Genomic DNA, 25,140 nt, shown 5'->3' with positions numbered 1-25,140 from the left:
AGAAAAGCTTTTTTTTTTTCGTAAAAAAAAAAAAAAAAAATTGAACTCGAATCTATTCACCAAGAAAAGGCATATTTTTTACTTGTGACTCGCGAAAATACTTTCTGAAAAAATCCTGATATATACTTACTTAATTTTGGGTTTTAAATATAAGAGTGATTAATTTGAGCCACGTATGTGACGAATTTATATAAATCTATCAATCTGAAGTGGGTAAACATCGGAGCAACTTGTGTTCGGCATCGCGTAAAAGTCAATGCGATTAACAATAATCAACCTCCGCAAATAACTTGTCCGACCAACTGTCACGCGTATTTTTTGCAGATCGCCTCATTGAATCGAGCGCCTAGATCGTCTAGAAGTATACATATCCTTCCTCCGCTCAATGACCGTACCATTATATTGCGTGTGAAAAAGAAAAAAAAAAAAAAAAAAAATGTACTTATCCTCCAAATGGTTTTGTTCGTGCACAGAAAAAGTTGTCGGCAGGGAAGATGAAAAATACGCCGGCAGCGATATTTCAAGGTGTATGCGTCGACCGGGGCCTTGAAACAATACCGCCAACAGTCGTGCAGCTCTCCATTGAAAATCTGTAAATCAGCCTCACTTGGGCCCTCGATCAATGCCGCAACCGTTAGCAGCATCGCCAGTCGATTAGTGCACCAAAACAGGAGAGTCGCTATAGCTGATCTAATGGAGGTCACCACCACCACGGGTTCGGGCACCGGCTCCAAGGGTGAGGACTGGCGGGACGAGGATCTCGCCTTCTGGGAGATAGCCCTGCTCGGGTTCATACTGGCCGTGAGCGTCGTGAGCAACGGCCTCGTGCTCTTCGCCATTTATTTGAGGCGGTACAGGGGCAGGAGGCACAGGCTGACGCGCATGCACTTTTTCGTGATGCATCTGAGCATCGCCGATCTCACCACCGGACTGCTCAATGTGCTGCCCCAACTGGCTTGGGATATTACGTATAGGTGGGTTTGTGTGATTTGCGTGATTTAGTGAGTCTTATCGAGGTATTGTTGAAAAAAAAAAATTTAAAAAAAAACGTCAACCGATCGAAGAACTCGGATAAGGGGTGATACGACTTGTATTGGAAACTATAGAATCAATTGTTCTTTAAATTTAACGCAAACGTGGGCAATTACTTTATTTTAAATATATTTCTCTTTGTTTTAGTAAGCGTACAGTAGTGTAGAAAATAAATAGTACATATGAGTTTTCTATCGATAAATTGTATCGATTATCGGTTCATTCAAGCGTGTCTTAAAAATGAAAAATAAAATTATAACGATAATATTGTTCATTGCATCCAAAAGTTAAAACTTTATTTTAAAAAATATCTTCATCCAAGGAATTTTTTTTTTTTTTATAATTGAAATTTTTTTTTTATCCGTTTTTTTTTGTAGTGGCTAAAAAAATTGATTACACCATTCTTTCATTAAATTTTATTTTTGTTTTTATAATGCTATTTTTTGTTAACTAACAAGTTGTTATTTATTTAGTATACTTGAAAACATGCATCCTAATGTTTTGAGCAAACCTGCATGATAAAGTGTACTTTCTTTACATTGTACTTCACGTTCTTTTATTTATAACTTTCTAAAAAATGTGTTTTGTAAAAAACATTTTTTTTATTTTTTTTATTCAAAATAATTTGATTTCTACGCGGCATAATGACATAATTTTTAGTATCGATAACATTTTGTAAACAATTGTATTAGAATGAATTTTCCACGGCGTACAAATTTGGATAATTGATGTTTTTCAAAGTACGTCACTTGTAAAAAGACGATAAGAGTAAACGATCACATTTGGCAACAATCACCTTTAAAGAAATACTTTCTTTGATCACGTATTCTTTAGTTTATTCATGGGTTATAATTGTTGATTATGACCAAATTATGTTGAAAATGTATCATATGTTCGAATATTTAAAAACGCGTTATTACAATTCAACAAAATGTGTCACCTCTCCAATTTTTTTGAAAACATATTGTCTTAAATAATCATAAAAATTTCCTCAAAATATGTCTTTTATAAATACAATATTCCCAAGATTTTTTTATTAATTTATCATCCCAAACAATTCTTGAATAAGCATCTTTTGTATGAATATTAAAAAAAAAGGTCATCTATAAACATCTATCTCAATGATCATGAAAATCGTATTATTGTCTCCAAAAATTTATTTGAAAGCGTATCGTTATCCTAATTTTTAATATAAAAAAAAAATTCAAAAGATCTCGGTGTATCTTTATTTTTTAATATTGAATTAATTTGTACCAAATTATGTGGTATAAAACACGCAGACATGAATTAACTGTTCCCCTACTCCGTATTGAATTTCGCTATGGTTCCAAATACTCGCATCACTAAATTAAAATGTGCGCCGTGAAATATCACATGGACATCGACATACAGTTAATCCATGTTTGATGTTTTTGTTTGTTTTCTCTTCCCCACTTTGCATCGTACAAAACAAATGATGCCCATAGATTCAAAGGTGGAGATGTGCTGTGTAAGATGGTAAAGTTCGGCCAACCGCTGGGCTCGTACCTGAGCTCCTACATCCTCATAGCCACTGCAGTCGACAGGTACCACGCCATTTGCTTCCCACTAAGCTACTGCCGGACGACCTCGAGAAGGTCGAGAGTCATGGTGTACAGCGCCTGGGTGCTCGCCCTCATCCTCTGTGTACCCCAGGTACGTGGCCCAAATAAGTTCACCTGCCACATCTGACTCCCTCTCTTCCTAAAAATAGACATATCTGTAATAATTAATCTCCACATAAAATCTGACCCCCCCCCCCCCCGATGGAAGTGGTTCTCTTAGTAAGGCGTATTATTTGCGTGTTCCAGGTGTTTATCTTCTCTCTTCAAATAGTATCGGCTGGCGTGTGGGACTGCTGGGCAACCTTCACCGGTCACGGGCAAAAAATCTACGTCACCTGGTGCGTATACTACTGCATGGATCAATAAATATAATCAACAAGACAGCCGATGCAGGATTGAAAATGAAAAAAAAAAAAAAAAAAAAAAAAACTATGATGTTTCCACGTCCACCGTGCAGGTACAGCTTGACCGTGTTCCTGGTGCCGTTCAGCGTGCTGTCGTTCACGTATACCCGGATCTGCTGCAGCATCTGGCGCAACCGGGACGTCCTAGTGCTGGGCAACCTCGAGAAACAGCAGCAGCAAGCCCTGTCCAATCAGGCGCGCAACCAACACGCCCTCATTTCCAAGGCCAAGATGAGCACGGTCAAACAGACCCTGGCCGTCGTCATCCTTTACGCGGCCTCGAGCTTACCTTTCATTGGCTGCCAACTGTGGGCTACCTGGGTACCCGGTGCCGCCGAGTCGCCCTTCTACACTGGTATGCTGTGTTTTTTTTTGTTTTTCATACCTACAGTCACGAATTTTTTCAATTTCATACGCACGCGTGCTTTGCGCAGGTCCGGCGTTTACGATTCTGAGTTTGCTGAGTAGTCTGACGAGCTGCGTCAACCCCTGGATATACTTGGTGTTCAGTCGCGAGCTGCGGGTCTCGCTGATCAAGTTCCTCCACCACTTGGTTAAGCGCAATAGGTCATCGAGCTCCGGTAAATACACCAAAATCTGCTAAAACCCGCCCGTTTGGGGTTATTGGGGTGACTATCTTTAATTTTCATTTTGATCAAACATATCCCCCCCCTTTTTTTTTTTTTCCTGTTGCTCTTTGACTTTTCGCAACGACTTTGTGGATCTATCGATGCACGTAACGCGGAGGTTTTTTCTTTGCAGAGCGAGCCTCGAGCAACGAGAATTCAAACGAAACGAGATCCTCGAAAAAGTCCTCTTTGATCTCGAGGGTGACTCGTTACACGAGCTTGATTATTTATCGTTCCAGTAGCAGCGACAGGAGTACCAAGTGAACATCCCTTATCCTTCCCCCGCATCTTTTCTATCCTCTTTCTATCATACCCGACCAGGTATAATACATATATCTGTACAAAGTGCAATCACTGCGTGTAACATATTATACATATATATTTTTCATTTTTTCACTGTAAATATGTGATTTGTATAAGGTTTAATAAAGTATGCGTCGTTTTACACAAACAGGAAAAAAAAAATATTGGTGCTTCAAACTTTGTTTATACATTATTTCGTTTCAACGCACAATATGTCCCTATACACACGTCGTTATATTATGTTAATTCAGTTTGATGCGGTGGTCTCTACAAATAAAATCATCAAACCGAACCTCAAGCAATAAATGGCGAAAAAGCTCGTTCCTGGACTTTTCAAGTGGATGTATTAAAAAATGTGTACTCATAAAAAAAAAAAAAAAAAAAAAAAAAAAACGTAACTTTACTATAGGACGTGAAACATGACAGTGTCGTATGGTTTGTAGAAATTCTCCGACGAGCTCCAAGAAAAATCCATAATAACGAAATTCTATAGCTATACAGGCTCGACGTTTTGTCAGCACGTCTATACATACCTAATAAATGCGTTCCTTCGATACAAAAGCTCGAACGCTATCAGAGCTTGGAAAAAAAGGACAGCCAATAGCCGTTCTCCTGCGGAACGAAGCTCAACGAAAGCTCGTGCATGCGACGTCGACGAGCATAGGTATAAAGGTATACATATATACCATATGTACGGGCATTGTGTTGCACGTAAAGTGTTGCCAAGGCTACGCCTACAGTAGGAGCTTGAGCGTATGTAACACGTAGCGGGAGGGTATACATCGATTCCTCGTTGGGCCATCGGGGGGTAGACGAAACAAGAAGCGTCGGTCGGACAGTGGACAGTCTGCTAACGCACCCCCCGGCGACAAATGACGGAGCACAGGGGCGCCTCGTTTGCGCACTCGTGCGTCAAAGTGCCGCTGGACCCGTACAGCCGACAACCGACGCCGGCTTACGAGAGGCCAAGAACTGAAAAGTCTATCTTACCTACAAAGTCGCACTCGGCGTCGTTGGTGACTTTGCCCTGTGGGAGGGAAGAGGACCGGTGCAGCAGGTACGTACTATATACCAAAGCTCTGTTAAGTCGACATTCTGTATGTCCTTATCGTCTGTGTTCATAGGCAAGTTTTTTCTTGTTGTCCGAACTTTTTTCATTTTCTTTTTTCTGGTGCTTTGGATGTAATATCGAGATGGGGCATTATATGTGGATCCCATTAAAACAATACTTTTTTTTTGCACTGCACGATCTTATCAATCATGTGATTTTTTTAGTCCAAATGGCAAAAAAAAACATTAACTGTTTTGTGTCGACGAAAAGTTACGAGTGCCATATCTTAAGACTTGAAAATTTGAAGAAAAAAAAAATACCAATGTAATTGATGAGTCTCCCTTTACATTAAGTATTTATATTATAAGATATTTTAAAAGTAAACTATTTTAATAAAAAGTACAATTTTTCAGTTTTATAAAAACATTCATTCTTTTAAATGTATGTATTTTACGCTAAAATTAGTTATTCTTTGAAATAAAAAAAATCATAAAATATTTTTATTTTTAATGACAGCCAACTTTTTTCGGCTGTACACGAAAATTAACTTTCAATTGTCAATTTAACTAAGAATTAAACGTTTTGTTGATTACTTGTTGCAGCCAAATAGTATACTATAATAAAGTGTTATACTTTTAAGCAGGTTGAAAGATAAACAATACAACATGTTATAATTACACTTTTTGTGTTTGCTCAAAATCTTGGAAGTCATGAATAAATTGTTTTAGTTTTATGCATGAATCAAGCCACTTGTTTACAACATGTGAAGACTATAAAAAAAAAAAAAAAAAAAAAAAAAAAAAAAAAAAAAAAAATCCTTAACAGAATGGACAACAGAATCCTAAGCGAGCTGTTGAGCGCCCGCGAGGAGCACAAGCTTCTGGAGCACGTGCATCGTAGGGACGGCGACTGCCACGAGGACATGCACCACCTGACGAACGAGCAGTTCAAGCAGAAGCTGGACCACCTAAAGCGCAGGCAGCGCATGCTCCTGAAAAATCTGCGCAACTGCCTCGAGCAGGCGGATCACGACGATGCCGCCAACAACTCGTGCCCCCTGATCCAACGGGACACCACTCCGAGCGGAAAAAGTGAGGAAACGACGGCTCGAGCGTGCAGCAAATCGCCCCGAGGTTGCACCGAGCGTAACAACCTCCCTACCGATCTCGCCCTCAAGGGCAGACGGTGCAACTTATTGGAGCAGGACAACAGTCCCCCCTTGGGCAATTTCTCCTGTCTCGCCGAGGATCAGGATTTTCTCACCTACAGGTATACGGGTAACCCAACGATTTGTCCTTTTTTTTTTTTCACACTTTAATGACTAACAAAGCCATACTTGAGGAGCAATCGGTCACTTGCCCGTTAAGTAGTGCAGATCAACGTTTCGTCAGCCAATCGACGCTTTCCCTATACCGAGTCGGAACAACTTTTGTTTCGAAAAGAGAATGGATGATTTGGCATCTTGCAGTCTTATTCCGCCTTATTTTCGTATCAAGTGTACCTTTACTCGTTAACTAAAACTGCAAAAGTCTCGAGACTTCAACGGTGCGCAGTCTCGCGGATTCAAGTGAAAGTTGCCTCTACCTAAACTGTGAATTTTGCACGTGCATGCCTAATAGTTTTTTTGTTTTTGTTCAAATTCTTTACGTGAAAAAAAAAAAAAAACACAGGCGCAACGATCCCGAGTTGTGGTTGCACAGGGAGCGCGGAAAGGCCGCAAAGACCCTGCGCAACGAGAAGATCCTGTCTTTGGACAAGTGCAGCGTGTGGAGCTCGGGCAGCGAGTCCAAGAGCCCGGCCGACGAGAGCGACGAGCCGGGGGTAAAAGTCGAGACAAAGAGCTTGCCGTCCCTCAGCCCCGAGCGCTGGCAGCCCACGGCTACAAAACCCTTCAACTTTGGGCTCAGGTATACACGTTATAGGCGTGCGCCAAAATAAAATAAAACGCAACTTTACCCTTTGTTTTTTCGAAAAAAAAAAAAGGGAGGACACGGAAAAGTACCTGAGCGAACAGCCCGAGTTGAAGCAGCAACCGAGCAAGGGTAGAAACCCGGCAAAGAAGCGGCGCATGAGACCGGTGCCCCTCACCTCGAAAATACCCCTCTACGACAAACTCATGGCGGAAAAGGAGGAAAGGTATACAAAATTCTTCACGCGATTCTTCACCAGCGAAAAATAACAACGAGCCCCTCGACTCCCACCCTTGACTTTTTCTATCTCCTATTCTTACACGCCTACCCTTTCATCGTCAAATTGTCCGAGTATCGTCGACAGAAGCCGAATCGTGCGGGAGGAGAGCGCGCTGAGCCTGTTGTCGCAGGTGCGGCCCTTCAAGCTCGAGTGCGAGCGTCGAGCCTTGCGCGCGCTGTCGCGTTCGAGTCCCGAGCTAGGGCGCACCTTGACCAACAGTACCGGCAAGCGCGGCCCCACTCGCTTCAAGGCGAACCCCGTGCCGCGGGGCCTCTTCAGCGCCGACGTCTACGACCGCATGCTCGAGGAGGAGTACTTCAGGTGGGACCCACGTATATTATACGGATAGCTTTGAATCCCCACCGCAAATAAACAAAAAACAAGAGTTCTCTCCCACCGCCAGGAAGTTGCAGAAGCGCATCCGAGCCTCGGAGTTGCTCAAGTCGGCCTCGCTGCCTCCGTCCATGGCGAGGCGCGAGCGCTGCCGGTCGGCCTCGTGTCCGCGCTCGAGGTCCGCGGCCAGGAGCACGGCCTCGTCGCGCTCGCGCAGCTGCAGCTCCATCGCTGGTAATAGGGGCTGCTGCGCCCCCCTCCTCACCGAGCACTCGAGGTGCTCGGCCCTCGTGTCCACCCTACCCATCCACGGCACCAATCTCGCGGCCATACTCAGGGCCCAAGCTGCCAGGTATGGGTGTACCCTGCAACGAGATTTCAGCCTCGTTGCATCTTCTCTTTGTGGAAAATACCTTCACTGAGAGACAAATATAATAAACATCACTGTGCTGGTACGATCATCTGGGGGAGTTTTTACTCCGGCCAACCTATAATTTTTACCATTATTCTGGACAGTAATTTCTATGGTATTATTGTTGTTCAAATGGTAAATAGTCTCCAAACGATCGAACAGTACCAGATTACCATTCCAGCACAGGAAATTTTTATTTATTTATTTTTTCTCTCAGTGTACACGCATGTAATTTTCACGTGCTCTGTTTAACGTGTATTATTTGAAAAAAAACGGAGAGCTGTAGCGATGGATTTGCTTTAGGGAAAAGCTGGAGCGCGAGATCCAAGAGAGGCTGGAGGAGAAGCGTCGCGAGCAGATGCTACAAATGCGCAAGACGCTGATCGGTAGAAAGCCCGCGTGGAGGGCTCTTCGCTTCGCAGCCCGGTAAGTGCTTAATGTACAATACACGGGAAATGACGATGATAGACGATACAGTGGTTTTTTTTTTTTGTGATGTTTGAAGACACGAGCACGAGAGGGACTTGGACTTTCGGGCGTCCCTGCGGCGGGACGAGGCTCGGGAGCAAGCCGAGCGCCACAAGCTGCACATGGAACTGATGCTGGACCGCGTCACCCGCATACCTACCCTCTTCGAACGATACTCGCAGGTGACTCGCTCTCCCATACAATTCGTACAATCGCGCGTGTGTAACCATATCGTCCTAATTGTCTGTCTTCTTTTTCTTGAAAACTCATCCTCTCCACCCCCGTCCCACCTCGAAAAAAAGCATCACCAATACTAACGAAAGATAAAAAAATCTCATACCATCACCGGCTCCGTCTGGAGGATGAGACGCTGTTGCAGAGCTTCCACCGCGGCAGGGATAGCCCGACGAAGGGCGAGCGTATCTCTGGCAGGGGGAAGAAAAAGAAAAAGAAGAAGCCCGTGGGCCAGCACCAGAGCTCGAGCAGCACCGAGTCGTACATAAGCCTGAACAGCAACAACAACTCGAGGCCGAGCTCGGGTTCGCTGAGCTCGCCGACTCCCCCGGTTTGCCCGTGGAGCGGCTCTTTGGTGTCATACAGGCTCGCCGGCACCGACAAGAGAAAGAACAACGACAGGGGTCCGCTCAAGGTGTCCATCAACGAGACCGCGGAGCTCATCGAGGACGAAGGGAGCTTTTCCGTGGATTCGGCGAGCAGTCGGGTGCGCGAGGAGCGCGAAAAACGCGCCCTGCTCGGTGGGGATGCTCAAGAAAAGGAGTGACTCCTTTGCAAGATTGGGTTCGGGGGTGAGCGTACCGATTGCCATGCTTCAAGTTGGACCTTACCAAAAAGTTCATTATGCTTGTTGAGTGATAATATGTTCTTTTTGGGATTTGAAACATTTTTCCTTTTTGTCGCGATCACAATTACTTGAGTTGATGAAAAAACTATTTAATAAAATTAACGAATGATCATAATTATGGTCACAGAATATGGTGGTGCAGTACTCGAGAGAGTTGCGTTCTATTCAGATTAGTAATTTTTTACAGCATAAAATGGCCATTGCAACAAACTAGAATTAAATAACGCTGTGATAGTTTTTAATAACCTTTTTTCAAATACTCCATCGGATACACACTTATTGTGGATACATATTTTAAGTGGTAGTACTGTATTGACCTTTTAAATATATATACGATCATTAGAATTGTCATACAAATGGGTTCTCCAACAATGTATCCTTGTTAAATGTTTGTGTTCATTTTATCGTAAATATTTTATTGTTGCTTGGTAATACGTTTACAAATACGCGCAGTCTTATTTTTTATTATGGATGAAAAAAACAACAACAACAAAAATTTTTATATTATATTATAGATATAAGTACCAAGTGCAATATTAATTATAAAACATATAATACGTTTGCAGCTTGTATTATATATTAATAGTTTATGGACGTGTACGCATACTCGATATTTAAGGATTCGCAAAAAAATACCTCCGAGTTTCACAACCAAAGACTGTAAATAAAATAACAATAATAATAGTAATTATTACAGTAATAATACAACGAAAAATAAATTATTGAGTACACGTTCGATGAAACATATATGAGTATTGTCGATGAATTGAATTAAAATTTCATCTCGCAAATAATCGAAATTTTTCTTTGTTAACAAATATTATTTACATAAGCGTGTGCGTACAATACTTAGAATAAATCGCACTTTTAATAACTAAGCCACACGAGGCGTACGATGCGTTAAACAACATCCATCATCCAATCAGTCAAGAATAACACAAGCCTCGGGGGCTCTTTACTTTTACGCACCTCTACAGATAACAAAAAAAAACACACACTCACGGAAGAATGCGTCGATAACGATGATGAATGAAAGACAAAAAAAAAAAAAAACGTCTTTTTTTTGTTTTCGCGCAAAAACGGCGCTCATCGCGTACTGGTGCACGTCCAAGTATAGAATGATAGCTCATACAATGACGCGGTTGAGCGCAAAAAAAAAGGTAAGGAAAAAAGAGCGAAGCAAACAAATGCAAAACAAGTCGTTATTTTGGCATGTAGTTCAAACGCACCACCATCGGAAGGATATAAAAATAAGTAACAATCATCATCATCATTGTCGTGGTCGTCAATCGCGCATATTATCGAGAAGCCAATCGAGGTAGAAGTTAAGTCTCGTGTAAACGCCCGGAAAGCCTTGGGTCCCGCACAATTTGATGCCAAAACTGACGACGCCGTACTGAACGTAACGAGGCGTGCCGTTGTAAACCGACGGGGCGACCAGGGGCCCACCAGAGTCACCGCTACACGAGTCCTTGCCCTGTTCTCCACCAATGCAGATCTGCTTGTGCCAAATTGCCGCTTGTCTCTGGTACGTCTTGGCGCACTCGTCCTGAGAATAAATCGGCAGGTAGATCTTGAGCAGCACCGTGCTCGCGATCCTCTGCTCCGTCACGCCCCAACCGGTCACCATCAGCTGCATCGGGGCAATGAAAAATGCTCGTATGTATTGTACACAATGCTCGTTCACGAGTTTTTCGTGCCTACCTTTTTCGACGAGATTTTGGCTGACGAGCCGATCGGCATGCAAACCGGCTTGACGTTGTCCGGCCGGAAGTCGATGTCGCGATTCACTCGGATGATGGCAATGTCGTTGTGGTAGTTGACCGTCGAGTACTTTTCGTGGGACGTGACGCTCTCGATTTGAAAGTCCTGGTATCGCTCCGCGCAAACTTCCTCGGAAGTGCCCACAGCCTCGCAGTCCCTTTCCTTCGCAAAGTCGTGCTCGCCCACGCGCACGCCTATCAGTCGCAGCCCTGAAAGCCAAAGGGGTCATTGTTCGTTACATCATCCATTGAGGAGAAAAGATCAAATTATTAAATATATATATTTTTTTTTTTGTCACCAATAGGTGTGCATGTTATTTCTAGTTGCCGTGCAATGATGTATCTGGGGACTTGTAACACCTCTCGTATTTATTTTAACGTTAAAGAGATTTTACGTGCGTGTACCCGGAAATTTTCGATAAAACTCTTATCGAGGCTCACGACGCTACATCTGCATCAAATAAAACAATTAAACAATTTCACCGGTGATTTATCGTAGTTGTAAATCAGTGGCACCGAGGATTCTTAATTCATAATTGAAAAAAAATAAATAAATAAATAAAAAGACAACGAATCATTATATAACCTATGAGTTTACCGCTTCGAAGAGATATATATTTATCCTCCACGGCGATGGACACCTTCGTCGGTGATTGTTTGTTTTGTCGTTTTAACGACTATTTGTTCGCATTTGCAAATTTTTCTTATCGCACAACATGATTGCGTAACACCTGCCGTGTATAGAAATATATGCTTGAACTCTGTCGGTTTGTACTCAAATGAATTTATAATTTACGATTGAGGAGAGAAACCAGCTTTTTTATTTGAACGACGCGGCAATCTCGAGTGTGGATGCAAAAAAGGAGTCGAAAAGTCCCCTACTCTCTCCCCAATAAAAAAAAAAAAAAAAAAAAAAAAAAAGAACCAAAGGAGTAAAAGAAGAGAAAAACGCACCAGGAGGCAACTGAGCGACGCAATGGGCGGCCGTGAGGATGTAGCGCTTGTTGAGGATGGAGCCACCGCAGCGGAACTCGGGCCGGCCCTTGCCAGTGTCGTAAGACAACAGGGCCATCCAGGGTATCTCGTTGATGCGGGTGACGTTGCCACCGATGATTTTGTCGGAGTTGAATGGCCCGCAGTTCTTGTAACCCAACAGACGCAAGTTCGGGTGTTTGGTCACGTCCGGAGGTTGCGTGTCGTCCACCGGCTGCACGGGCCGCTCCGTCGGGGTGATCTGTCAATTATAATCCACCCGATTTTATCGTGCCACTGGTAGGACTTGTGTACATAATATGTGTAGAGCTCACGTTTCTTTCGCAGCAAACTTTCGGGGTCTTGCCCTCGAAGCCGCACTGCGACTTGAGCACTCGGCCCATGGCATCCGGGCTCACGGGCCTCGTTTTCAGCAGAGCCAAGATACCAGGGCAGTTGTTGATGTTTATGCAATTACCCCTTACGCCGCTCGGCGCTATGCACCCACCCTCGTCGGGATACACGACTTCTGCAATATCGAGAAATTATCATCATTATTGACTGGAAAAAAAAAAAAAACAAAAAAAAACAAACCGCATTCCGATCGGTGTGACGTTTTTTCATCAAGTATGCAACGTGTCTCCCTCCCTGCCCCCCCCTCCCCCCAACTAATCTGACGAATTCGACAAAAATGTTTCCTCGTTCGTGTATCCACCAAAAAAACAAGAAAATTCCACATTGAAAGAAATAAAGCAATAATGGTACGTCACTAGGGCACAAAGTACAAACATGAGCGATCGAAGGGTCCCGAGTCGCGTGTAATGGTTTTCTTACCGAGGGCGCAAAGTGCCATTTTTTGCCCGTGGTAAGAAAAAAAACAAAATTAATAACAATAAAGAGAGTGAAACGAACGCGCCCATCTTTCAACCAGCATGTATAACTCCGAGGTGGTTGTAAAGGGTAACCGAGCGTTTAGAATGTTGGGGCAAACATCCGCACCCCCGAGCGTGTCCGCGCAAACACGCGGCTTGAAGAGCCAAAATCCAATCCGTGAAAGTTCGAGGTTGCACCGTGTCCTCCCGTACTCGAGGATCGGTGACTGATGTCATCCGGGCTTGCATGCAGGGCAAAACAATTATTTACCTATCTACGGGTGTTGCACATACCTATGAAGTACTTACGTGCGGTCCCGCTTCTGGCCAACAGCGCGAGTACCACCAGTGCGACGATCGTCGGCTTGGCCTTGTCTAGCGTCCTCGTGCGAGCCATTGTAACGGATAAAACTTTCCAAACAACAAAACTGATGCTACGGTGTACCGCTGTTGGGAAAAAAAAAAAAAAGTATGTCAACCGATTCTTGCCGATCGAAAATCTTGCGGCTCGGGAGTACAGCGTGCGCGGACACCGTTTAGCCTACAGTCGCGAGCGTGCAATTGCACGAGGATATTATAATATCTCTCCACCAGCGGTGCAAACCAGTTCTGGTTTTGCCTGTGTTTTCCCGCGCTTGAGACTCGCGCGCGTGTGCATATACGTACATAGTTTATGCTCTACCCATCTCTCTTCTTTCTACCGATCTTCACGCTCATTCCATCTTTTCCGCTTCGATTTTTGTCTCTTTTTTTTTTTCTCCCCCTCCCCTCAGTTTTGTCGGCCTTGATTTCAGCGGCTGTCGTATATATACACACACGCGTCTGAAAGTTGCGTACACATTTGCTCACATTGACGAGCACTCGGTCGATCATTTGCGCGAGGCTGCAATTTTTTTTTTTTTTTTTTTTTTTTTTCTTTTCCCCAATAAAATTTTTAAAGTAAGTACTTGGCAGTTGTAATCGCGCGACGTGCGAGCAAGCGTAAACAATACGTCTCGCATAATTTTCCACGGGCTCGCGAGTCGAGTACAATCGGGTAAAACGCGTTACCTGTGTTTGGACAACTGATTTTTTTTTTTTTTTTTTTTTTTTTTTCGACAATCTTCACCAAAAAAGGTGTTACGTGAATCTCCGCGAATAATCTGTAAACGTATCGTTGTCGGACGAATCAATTTATCGCAATTTTATTAGCTTATTCATAAAATTTCTTTTTTTGACAAACTTTTTAGCCCAAGTTCCGATGTTTTATATAGAAGACCAATTTTTTTTTTTTTTTGTTCCAAGAATTACACACTACAAATTTGAATGAGCTGTTTCTTTGAGCCAATCGTCGATCTGGTGACGTGTGAATTCGCACGCAAACGATCGATAATGATATTGACAAAAAAACAGGTTGCATTTACACAAGAAACTACACTTTTTTGCAAGCAGAAATGTTTACGTGATGAAAAATTACTTTTAAAACGTGCACCGGAAGATTGCTAATTTTTACAAATTTATGTAAAAATTTTTCCCCACGTGGTGATGATTTTTTTTTTTTCAGAAGATAAAGTATGGAAAATTGTATTTTACAAACGTTTTCGGCGTCATTAGATCGTATACTCTCAAATGTGAAACGTTACTATAAATTTAAAAAAAAAAAATTTTTATTGTCAGCTATTTTTAACGTTGGCGTAATTTTTAAGCAAGACTCTTTTTTCATTATTTATTAGTGGTTCTGACTTCTGAAACGCAAAGATTACTACTTAGTCATGAATGTTTAACGCAAAAAAATTGCACTGTGCAAATATAGGTGGACCACGCCTCCTTTTTAATCATAATTTTTTTACAGGATAAATACCGAGTTTATTATAGGTGTTACGTTTTTTTTTCCTCTATTACAAAAACGTACGACATTATTGTGAAGCAGTCATGCTAAAAAAAAAAAAAAAAAAAAAAAAAAAAAAAACAATGACGTATTGTTGCTGCACCGTGAAAAATAAAAAATTAAATGTCTAGCGCTTTTCCACGCTCCTTGATTAAAAACTTGAAAGTTACGTCACTCCGTTGAATGCAAAATTACATTTTATTTAATAATGGGTGGATTAAATCGATGCGTGTTTATGAAACGGCCCGATGACGTGTGCACTTTGACACCTGTGCGTTTTAACTAGTGTGTACCTGTACATTGTAAACCTAAATTGTGTAACTTCAACTCTTTACCTGTTTTTCTCCGCGCAGTCTTGAGTCACTTTGACTCAACAACCAAGAGTCTTGTTTAAAAACACACTATGCGAGTTCAATGATAAATTGCACGCTGAAGCGCAAGTAAACTAGAAAAAAAAAAAATGTTACTTATTTCAAACGGTCCGGTGTTTCGTTACGTAGTGATAAATCTTTTTAGGCTGGACGTTCATGCGGATACGAACGGGATTCCCCGTTTGAAAGCAGATTATACTTACGCGTGTGTGCGTCATCGATAATTTACTGTCGCAGCTCAGACGAAAGCCTCGCGCAGACGCGTATATGGTCCGAGATCCACGGGGGTTTCCATGGCCTATTCGATTTACGTCAGACGAAGCCATTGAAATTTTTATTCCTTTTTTTTTATTTTAAAAGCAGTTTTTTTATGGTGCGTCACCGTGGCAAGTATACCGTTAATAATTGTATACATTTTTAAATAAATAGTTGTATTAATTCATGTATAAAAATAAGTTTATACTTTGTATAAGTGAATTTAAAAACTGTATGTCTGTTTCTGGTATAAGTAAAAAAATCATGTTCAGTAATTTAAAATCCGTAAGAAAAATTTGGTAGAGTTTGTACGAACTCAAAAATATTGGGTAATTTTTCTAAATCCCGGACTAATATGAAATATCAGCTATACCAAGCATTAAAATGTATTATTTTGATAATGTTTAAAAGGAAAATGACGGTAAACAATCAAAAGTATTTCGCTTAAATAGAAGTTAGACAGCTGCAGGTGCTAGAACATGTTGAAGGTATTAATATACCCACCTCACATTGTTTCTTATTCTCTCTAGAAAATAATAACGCGTAAGAGATCAATTGTCCATGTCCATGCTTGAATTTTTTCAAACTTTAAATAATGAATGTCTCGGACACTATAAATTTTAGGGAAAATTTGCAAAAGATGTATTTTGTTATGAATCGCTAAAAAAAAACTTTCTCTTAAGAAAATCATTGTTCAAACCACTTGCGTCAAACTTTTAGAATTGGTATATGCAAATTTGGATTAAAGGGACTATTTTTAATGAGATTATGCAAGTACGAATCTTTTTTCCAACGGATCCACAGATTCGACCAAAACTAAAAATAAAAATTTGTCTTTCAAAAACATGCACCAATATTCTTAAAATTTAAGGTACGTCAACGCATACCTACCTTGCACCGACCTCATACAAAATTTCTTTAAGTGACGCGGAAGATTATGGTAATTTGTTTGTTGAAAATTAGTGCATTCCTCGAATTTTTTGATGTATACATTTATTTTATTAACATCTAAGATTTTCATAATTTATTTTCACAGTTAAATATCAGAATATTACATGTAGACGAGGGTAGCACAGTTATTTAGGCTGTGGCTTCACAATATATCTGAGGCAGGTTACCACTACGCCATTGACGATAGCACATTTAGAAAGACTAACACAGCAATGCAGAATCGTTAGATGCATTAATGTAACATACACAAAAAAAACAGTACAACACGATCACACAATCACTTACGTTTTCTTTTTTTCTTTTCTTAAAACGACACATTAATATACGACACTCACATCTGGCTCACAAGACAATGGCAAATTACACTTGAATATTGCTGAAAATCCAAGGAATGTAGTTATATACATAAGTATAGACGCCAGGCCAGTCTTGCGTCCCACAGAATCTACTGCCGAATGAAACAACACCCACTATCTCCCACTTGTCATAGTAATTGCGTTGCATGAGAGGACCACCGGAATCACCTCTGCACGAATCCATTCCCTTCTCACCACCGACGCAAATTTGGCTGTCAAGCATCTGGACTTGGTATTTTTCCGAGCACAGCTCACGATCTACCAGTGGTAGAGTGACCTTCAGCATAACCTCGGAGGAGATTCCGGTTTCGGTCTTTCCCCAGCCAGCGGTTGTTAGTTTTTTTTGGATGTATGGGCCACTTGGCAAACTGATGGGTTTGATGTAGTTGGTGAAGACCACGTCACGTGAAAGTCGGATAAGGGCTATGTCAGACCGATGAATAAAGGTGTCGTAGTTTTCATGAATAATCAGCTTTTCGATACCAACAGTAACGTACTCGTCATTGCATATGACACCAGTGTCACCAAAAACAATGCAATCTGGATTTGTTGCGGTATTATATTCGCCCAATCTTACTCCGGTCAGGGACCAATCCTCAGGTAAGATCTTGTCTGAGACGCAGTGAGCTGCTGTTAGGACGTACCTATGATTTATGAGGGCTCCGCCACAGGATGTTTTTATCCCTTCAGCTGCAATTTTGATAAAAATATCATGTCAATAGGTTAATTAGAATCTAATAGACAACAACGATTGCGTGAAATTTTTTTACTTTCAATTTATGTGGAAAAAATCGCTCTTTGTTTTTTTTTTAAAGAAAATAAGTGTTCGTTAGTGCAAGCAAACACTAAACCGATATGCTAATGATAATGAGGCACGTGATATCAAGTTATTTTATCGCAAGTTTCCTGTTTGAAATCTGCAGAACAGCGAAAAATCCAACTACTTGAACAAAAAACTTCTTTTTACACTTATTAACAAGACAAACATCTTAGACCATATTCTTATTACTCTTGTATTCGATTAAAATAAAATAAACACATGCGATCTAAAACACTTTTTGTAGTTTTTGAAATGTCGTAAGATATTTTTAAATGGAAAAAAAGTATAAAGCCGCTTTGTAAAAGATTTGATGAATTATGTAGTGGTTAATAATCTATAATCTTAGTAGTCAAGGAAACTCAAAGTTTTGTGGGTTCAAAACCCATCAAAAAATATCGGAAAATTTTGCTCGGGTTGTTTTCGGTAGGATAAGTATCCAGGATCTCGAGAAACCACTTATACAGTTTATAAAATATAATATAAACACATTTGTATATGAGTATGGATTTTCGGATGATGTCTGGATCTCTAGGGACTTTTTTCCAAGTAAAGCCTACACCTGTCCAGCTCATCTTGTCAATAGGGATGAGAAAGTAGAGGTGTAAGGAGTCAAGTATATGTAAGAACCGTGCAATATACACTGGGTATACATGAAATCCAACATAATATATAATACAAAGCAACTATGTCGAGTATACAATCAAATAATGTGCATAAACTTACGTGTGTAGTATTCTAGAAGTGCCATCCATGGAAACTCATCAAGTCTAGTCATGGTTCCTCCAACCATACGTTTAATACTTGGAAAAAATCCACTTGACGGTTTAAAGCCTGAGTGAGCTGGTTTGTGGATTGATGGCAGCTCGTTGCTCTTACCAATAAAGGCATTGTATGTCTGATCGTTATAATCTATCCAGTGGTACGTTTCCTCTTCTGTACAACAAACTTTGGGATATATACCTTCATACCCGCAACTTTGTGACGCCAACTTTATGAATGTCATAGGGTCCAAAGTAAGCAGGAGCTTGTGAAGTTTGGGACATTCTTGGATGACCACGCAACTATCATTACGGCACGCCGAATCTGAATTTTAATGACATGGATCAACAAACGAGCAATTTTCAATATTTTTAATTGTGATTGTCATCTATAATACCACCATTATCAGGTCAACTTTTCAAAAGATGAATAAAGCTGAGATTTGTAACAATGCAGCATTTTAACTACTTTGTTTACAAAAATTTACTCAAAAATAGTTTTCTCCATGCCCATTCCGAAGTAAAATAATTAACTTAGTAAAAGTAATTAGTTCTTGTTTATAATAAAAAACCTTTCAAATGATAAATTTAATTTGTCTTCAGCCACTGTATATTTTAAAGTAAAGTATGTAAAAACTGTATTTAAAAGTATTATTATTATATACGTATTTATAAATTCGATATTTATGAATAATTTATTTGAACACGCGAATTGAAAGGGGAATAATCAAATACTTTAACGAAAGTTGGATAGCACTTTCAATGGACATTTGAAAATTTAAATGTTTACTACATGTATATGTCTGGTAAAGATCACATTTGAAACACCAAAATCACATGTTAGTGCAGATAAATATTCGGTTGAAAATGTCAAAAGAAAAAGAAGAAAATTTTACATACGAGAAACCGCTGTAGTAATAAGCCCCAGAAGTAGCAACTGTACTGACAAAACCCAATGCTTTAGCAAAACTGCCATTCTGCAAAATATTACGACTACGCAATTATTGGGGACCAAACCAACACTCCGTTTGAGTTATGTGCGCCCTTTTATACAAAAGCACATCATTCACACACACAAAATTGTATTGCATTCAGATACGAGTTCGATCCAAAGTTGGTCCATCATTTTTGATTACATTGATACTTCCATACTGCTATCTATGTTCTGTTGAAACAGTTAACGGCAAAATCTCCAACCTTGATTGACGTGTCAAATATATGCTGAAAGTCAGTTACGCCCACCAAAGTTATCACTTGGCAAAAATAATGAGCAAATCGATTAACGTCTTTTTAATAACAAGGTATTTACACAAATTAGTAAATAACACAAATTATAACTTCATCTAATTACTTTTATTAAGAATAATGAAAAATACCTCAAGTAGCAAATAAATAAAAACTATAAAAACAGCATGTACCGCTTAACTGCATACAACGAACGAAAATCGAAATATTTAAATAGTGGTATGACAAGAGCCACTCGCATGTGTTATTGTATTGATTTGCATTTAAATGGCTATTTAATTTCGAATACAACTAACTGTGCTCGGATAGAGTTAACTTCATAAAATTCTTGATTTATTGATTAGTGTATGGAAGCTCAAGTATGAATCAAACAATCATATAGTATATACCATCTTCCACCAGACGAAATTTTTCATATTAAAATTGTCTTAGCCACCTATACTCACGTACTTATAATATGATTTCTTTTCGTTGACTTGACGTTGGTATCAGGTCATCAGCACCACTCATACGCTTATTTACAAAGTTTTGAAGTAAGCTCTTGAAAAAATTAAACACAGCTATTATAGGCCACTCAATTATTATTTTGTGTTAAAAAAGGATACTTAGGAATGTACATGGTTTTTTAAAATTTGCCTAAGTAAGCATACTGTGTGTAACTTTGTATTTTTGGACCCTGACTGCGATAAAAACTTGAAAATGTATGCATCCATACTCTCAAACTTTCATATATGTCCATACAATATCATGGCATCAATTATTTAGAATTACTTAGTAATGTTATGTATTTGTTAAAAAAATAGTGTAGTCCATCCAATTTATTGATACATCAATTTATTTTACTGAAAGCTGAAATTCTTGATATTTATCAGCATAGTTATATGCACAACTACCATAAAATCGTAACATAATCAGTACATTTTTTTTTCCTTTTGTAAAATCACATTTACTCTCCAATTTTGCTCAGAATCCAAGGAACGTAAGAATACACTTTAGTGTAAACCCCAGGCCATCCTTCCGTTCCACACATTCTGTTGCCATATGAGACAATGCCAACAATCTCCCACTTTTTCAAGTTAGTATAAGGACTTTTGACCAGTTGTACGAGAGGACCACCGGAATCTCCTTTGCACGAATCCGTGCCTTTCATGCCACCAACGCAAATTTGGCTTTCAAGCATCTGGACTTGGTATTTTTCCGAGCACAGCTCAGGATCTACCAGTGGTAGAGTAACCTTCAGCAGAATTTCCGACGAGATTCCGCTTTCGGTTCTTCCCCAACCAGCGACTGTTAGTTTTTTCTGGATGTATGGGCCACTAGGCAAACTGATGGGTTTGATGTAGTTGGTGAAGACCACGTCACGTGAAAGTCGGATAAGGGCTATGTCAGACTGATGATTATATGTATTATAGTTTTCGTGTAAAATTGATTTTTCGATGCCAACGGTGATGTGTTTGTTGCAAATCAAACCCGAGTCACCGAAAACTGTGCAATCCATATCTGTTGCAGTGTTGTATTCGCCCAATCTTACTCCGGTCAGGGACCAATCCTCAGGTAAGATCTTGTCTGAGACGCAGTGAGCTGCTGTTAGGACGTACCTATGATTTATGAGGGCTCCGCCACAGGATGTTTTTATCCCTTCAGCTGCAGTAATCAGAAAAATATAAATGGTTTGTTGGACTGTTTAATTTGTAGTTTTGATAAAACTATATCTAAAATATCATGTCAAAAGGTTAATCATAATCTGATAGATAACAATGATAGCGTGAAATTTTTTGCTTTCAGCTTGTGGACTCGTAAGGAATAAAATTTTGAAATTGTAAAATCGCTTTTTTTTTTTTTTTTTTTTTTTTTTAAAGGAAAATAAGTGTTTTTTTATTGCTAGCAAAGTAAATAGATACGCTTTTGATAATGAGGCATGAAGTATCAGTAATTTTTTAGTAATTTTCTTGTTTTAGTTATGTAGAGCAACAAGAAAATCCAAAAACCTCGACTAAAAATTTTTCATGTGCCGAAATGACACATTGGCACTTAAAAATATATGTCTTATTTACGCCTCATGAAATATAATTACCGAATGAAAAATATACGCCATCACACTATATCAAGTTAAGAACATTTTATTCGTCACTATCACGCTTTTTAATCTTTCATGTTCCAATAACTTTGATCAGAATAAATTTCTCCATAAGAAAAAAATTTACAAGCTACTATATTGAGTACAAACTAAAAATAATGGACATAAACTTACGTGTGTCATATTCTAGGAGTGCCATCCACGGAAACTCTTGAAGAAAAGTAGCGATTCCACCATGGATATGTTTTACCATATCAGAAGTTGGAATAATATCGTTGAAACTCATTACGTCACGATAATTAGTTACATAATTTTGATCATTATAATCGTTTCGATGGCTCATTTCCTCTTCTGTACAACAAACTTTGGGATATACACCTTCATACCCGCAACTTTGTGACGCCAACTTTATGAATGTCGTAGGGTCCAAAGTAAGCAGGAGCTTGTGAAGTTTGGGACATTCCTGGATGACCACGCAACTATCATTAGGGCATGATGAATCTGAATTTTGAATAAAATACTTGGATCAATGAAATAATTATTTTTCATTTAAAATAAAAAAGCAGAGAAGTGAGAAAGCAGTCGTAACTAAGTTGATTAGGAGCTAGCCTGAGGTACAGGGGGTCAGAGCCAGTTCGGAACGTCGGGCTAAGGACTAGGATAATAGGGGGAGAGGGGGGGTATGTACTGTATTTTGAAATATTCTATTCAAAAACTGCACTTGAAAAATTCAGTTCTTCTAAATTACATGTTTATACATGCTAATTTAAAGGGTAATATTTAAATATTTTGACGGGAATTGAATATAGCACTTTCAATAGTTTTACGAGTACCTAAATATTTACAACACATATTAATGGTAAAAATTATTTTAAAAAATCAAAATCTGATGTTTGTGCAAATTAATATTCGGTGGAAAAAAGAAAAAAAAAGAAACAAACGTGACGTATGAGAAACCACTGTAGTAACAAGCCCAAAAAGTAGCAGCTTTATTGACAAAACTCGATGCTTCATACTGCAAATTTTACGACTCCGCGACTATTGAAGATTGCACCAACTAGACGTTTGAGTTCTGTGCATCCACTTATATACACGTTAGTCTTTCGCACACAGAAAATTGTATTTGCTTTCATGTGTGAGTTGGACCCAAAGTTGGTCCATCAGTTTCGATCACACTAATACTTCCACACTGCTATCTATGCTCCGCTAAAACAGCTAATGACAGAATCTCTGACCTTGATTCACGTATCAAACCGATGCTAAAAAAAAAAAATACGCCCACCAAAGTTATCACTTGGCAAAAATAATGAATAAATCGATTAACGTCTGTTTAACTGAAAGTTAAATTAGGATAGCGTTGTCCGAGTTGTCGTTTACTGTTATTACCAGTTATTTAAAATAAAACTATGTTTACCCGTATGGAGTTAGATTCATATAATTTATGGCTTTTTAATTAACGTATGGAAGCTCAAGTGTGAGTCAAATAATCATAATGCGTGTACCTAGTTACACCAATGGACCTTTAATATTCATTGGATTATTTAGTTGCAGCTTTAGTGTAAGGGTCCGTAATACACTAGTTCAAATTACAATTATAGTATGTCACACTGCGTCTAACGACCGATTCGCATCTGTACCTAATGCGAAATTTTATCTAAATTACAAATGGTTTGTATTGAGGTCATTTTTTGTCAATTGTCATACACTTTTGTGAAGTATTTCGTTTACGAAAAACGTATTAACAAAAAGATGTCAAATGCATCCTTTGTATTAATTTACCATTAAGTTCAATTTTTTTCATTGGAGTTGAGTTACTTGTTTTAAATAAAAAAATGTAATATAATTTAATGAAAGATTCAAAAAGCAGAAACCTATCAACAACCAAGTTTTATGTCATGTAATTAAACGTATTTGAATCATCAAAACTGTTATTTCGAGGTATAGCATTTGCAATTCCGCTAACAATGATTTTTTCTCAACTTATCGAACTTTTAAAATAGTTCGTTAGCCACTGCTCGATCACACGCAGCCGCAAGATCTTTTACCATTGATCGCAAAGATGTTTCTTATTATACACGAGAGTACCCGTGGCTAAGATAATAAGAAGGCTATTTTTACGTTGAATACCAAAATTTTTTTTAAACTATGTATGTAATTGTGCAGACAGTAATACAAGTGTTATTCAATACCATGTAACGTCTTTGTAACCTTTTGACCTCGTGCACGATATATTAAGACTTTCACTTGTAGATTATCTTGTGTTTATAAGTTATTTTCACACCAGTCACATGTAATACATATCAACTTGTTTTTAATGCCTCGAAAATTGTATTATGTAAGGCCGATTCACTTTATATCGTGGAATAAATATACTTCTTAGTCGTGTTTTTCTGTACAAGTCTACTCTCCCGTCTTTAAAATTTCAATACAAAACTAGTTTTAAAGAAGATTATAATTGATGCAACATATTTTCTATTGTATAGAGTAGCCAAACGTCACTATACTGCTCATTTTTTCTTATTGAATTAATCCATTGTATACATACGAAATGAGGATGTTACTTGGAAATTTTTTACTACTTCTGATTTTAAAAAAGTTATACCTACGTCAAGTTGTTGTCACTTGCTGTTTTTTCTTTAAAAAACAAGATGTTTACTAAGGTTCGATGTAGTTTACGATTTTTTTTTTTTTTTTTTTGCTAAGTCAATAGTTTTTATTCGCACTTGTAAATAATAAATGTAATAGTGTTTAATTCAATTAATCATATTGACATTAGATGTAAATATAAAGTATAAATACTCTAAATGATCCATAGTATAGTGATAGAAAACGAATAAAAGGTGCTGAACAGGTTTAAAAATAAAATTTAATTCTTGAAAAATATATGCCAGAGAGTGTTGTTTAAATTTAGTGCAATGCACCTAATTTATTCACCTTTGCTGGTTACTTTTATTGAATGCCTAAATCATTGAGAATCATCCACATATATACTTACATATGACACTGTTAAAAAATAAATTTGTCACTTTTTCCCATTTTTTTAATAAGATAATAACATACGCCATTTCATGTATGTAAAAAAACTACTCTTGAAGTATACTCAGATTCCAAAGAATATAGAAATACAAATCGGTATACACATCTGGCCGTTCTCCTATTCCACAGACCATGAGACCATACGAAAAAACGCCGTTCAGGAATCCTTGGCTTTCTCGCCACCAGTGCCAATTTGATTCAAGATCCTAACACTCTCATATCATTAGATTTTCTATTGAAACAGTTTTTATCACTAATATACGGGTCACTACGTCAAAGGTTTTTCCCCCTAACGTTATCACTTTATAAAAAAAAAGAGAAAACGATAAATCTGTTTTTAGTGTTTTCTTTCATCATCCATTGTGACCGAAATCGTTGTATAAAACATGTACATCGTTGATCCTCACAAAAGAATGTATATATGACTACAACAAATGAAACACCAACGAAACTTTTTTTGTTTAAACAAATTCCTTTAACAGTGATAAAATTTTTGACGCCTCTGACGTCGTCATTAGAGCTTACCATTG

General features: G+C 38.9%; 4 protein-coding genes across 4 annotated transcripts; 2 read left to right on the top strand and 2 right to left on the bottom strand.

Moving 5' to 3' along the window:
* Nucleotides 1-711: 711 nt before the first annotated feature.
* Nucleotides 712-3,926, top strand: LOC106644580 (oxytocin receptor A-like; the record flags this gene model as incomplete). Its single annotated transcript, XM_089590833.1, has 6 exons — nt 712-974; nt 2,499-2,706; nt 2,862-2,953; nt 3,073-3,374; nt 3,454-3,600; nt 3,782-3,926. Coding segments are annotated over 6 exons (1,143 nt in total), but the record flags the coding sequence as incomplete, so codon positions are not given.
* Nucleotides 3,927-4,823: 897 nt separating this feature from the next.
* LOC106644572 (uncharacterized) lies at nt 4,824-9,186 on the top strand. The gene is made up of 9 exons (XM_089590832.1): nt 4,824-5,008; nt 5,840-6,271; nt 6,703-6,909; nt 6,986-7,138; nt 7,277-7,513; nt 7,596-7,877; nt 8,241-8,363; nt 8,443-8,587; nt 8,785-9,186. Exons 1-9 carry the CDS (start codon nt 4,824-4,826, stop codon nt 9,184-9,186), a joined length of 2,166 nt encoding a protein of 721 aa, XP_089446958.1.
* A 1,145-nt stretch (nt 9,187-10,331) lies between these two features.
* On the bottom strand, nt 10,332-18,537 carry LOC106644587 (serine protease ea-like). The gene is made up of 8 exons (XM_014360173.2): nt 18,463-18,537; nt 18,218-18,365; nt 16,685-17,364; nt 13,169-13,415; nt 12,338-12,531; nt 11,985-12,264; nt 10,972-11,240; nt 10,332-10,900 (listed from the first exon to the last, which is right to left on the bottom strand). The coding sequence occupies exons 1-8, from the start codon at nt 18,535-18,537 to the stop codon at nt 10,553-10,555; spliced, it is 2,241 nt and encodes a 746-aa protein (XP_014215659.2). The 3' UTR covers nt 10,332-10,552.
* Nucleotides 18,538-20,443: 1,906 nt separating this feature from the next.
* Nucleotides 20,444-21,860, bottom strand: LOC106644570 (CLIP domain-containing serine protease HP8-like). The gene is made up of 2 exons (XM_014360146.2): nt 21,749-21,860; nt 20,444-21,141 (listed from the first exon to the last, which is right to left on the bottom strand). Exons 1-2 carry the CDS (start codon nt 21,858-21,860, stop codon nt 20,444-20,446), a joined length of 810 nt encoding a protein of 269 aa, XP_014215632.2.
* Nucleotides 21,861-25,140: the final 3,280 nt, after the last annotated feature.

The sequence above is a fragment of the Copidosoma floridanum genome, unplaced genomic scaffold (genome assembly GCF_036245765.1).
Source record: "Copidosoma floridanum isolate Cflo_tuat_1 unplaced genomic scaffold, Cflo_Japanese_pri ptg000013l, whole genome shotgun sequence".
In the NCBI taxonomy this organism is placed as follows: Eukaryota; Metazoa; Arthropoda; class Insecta; order Hymenoptera; family Encyrtidae; genus Copidosoma; species Copidosoma floridanum.
Note: the sequence above shows the minus strand (reverse complement) of the source record. Positions and strands in the feature narration are given on the sequence as shown.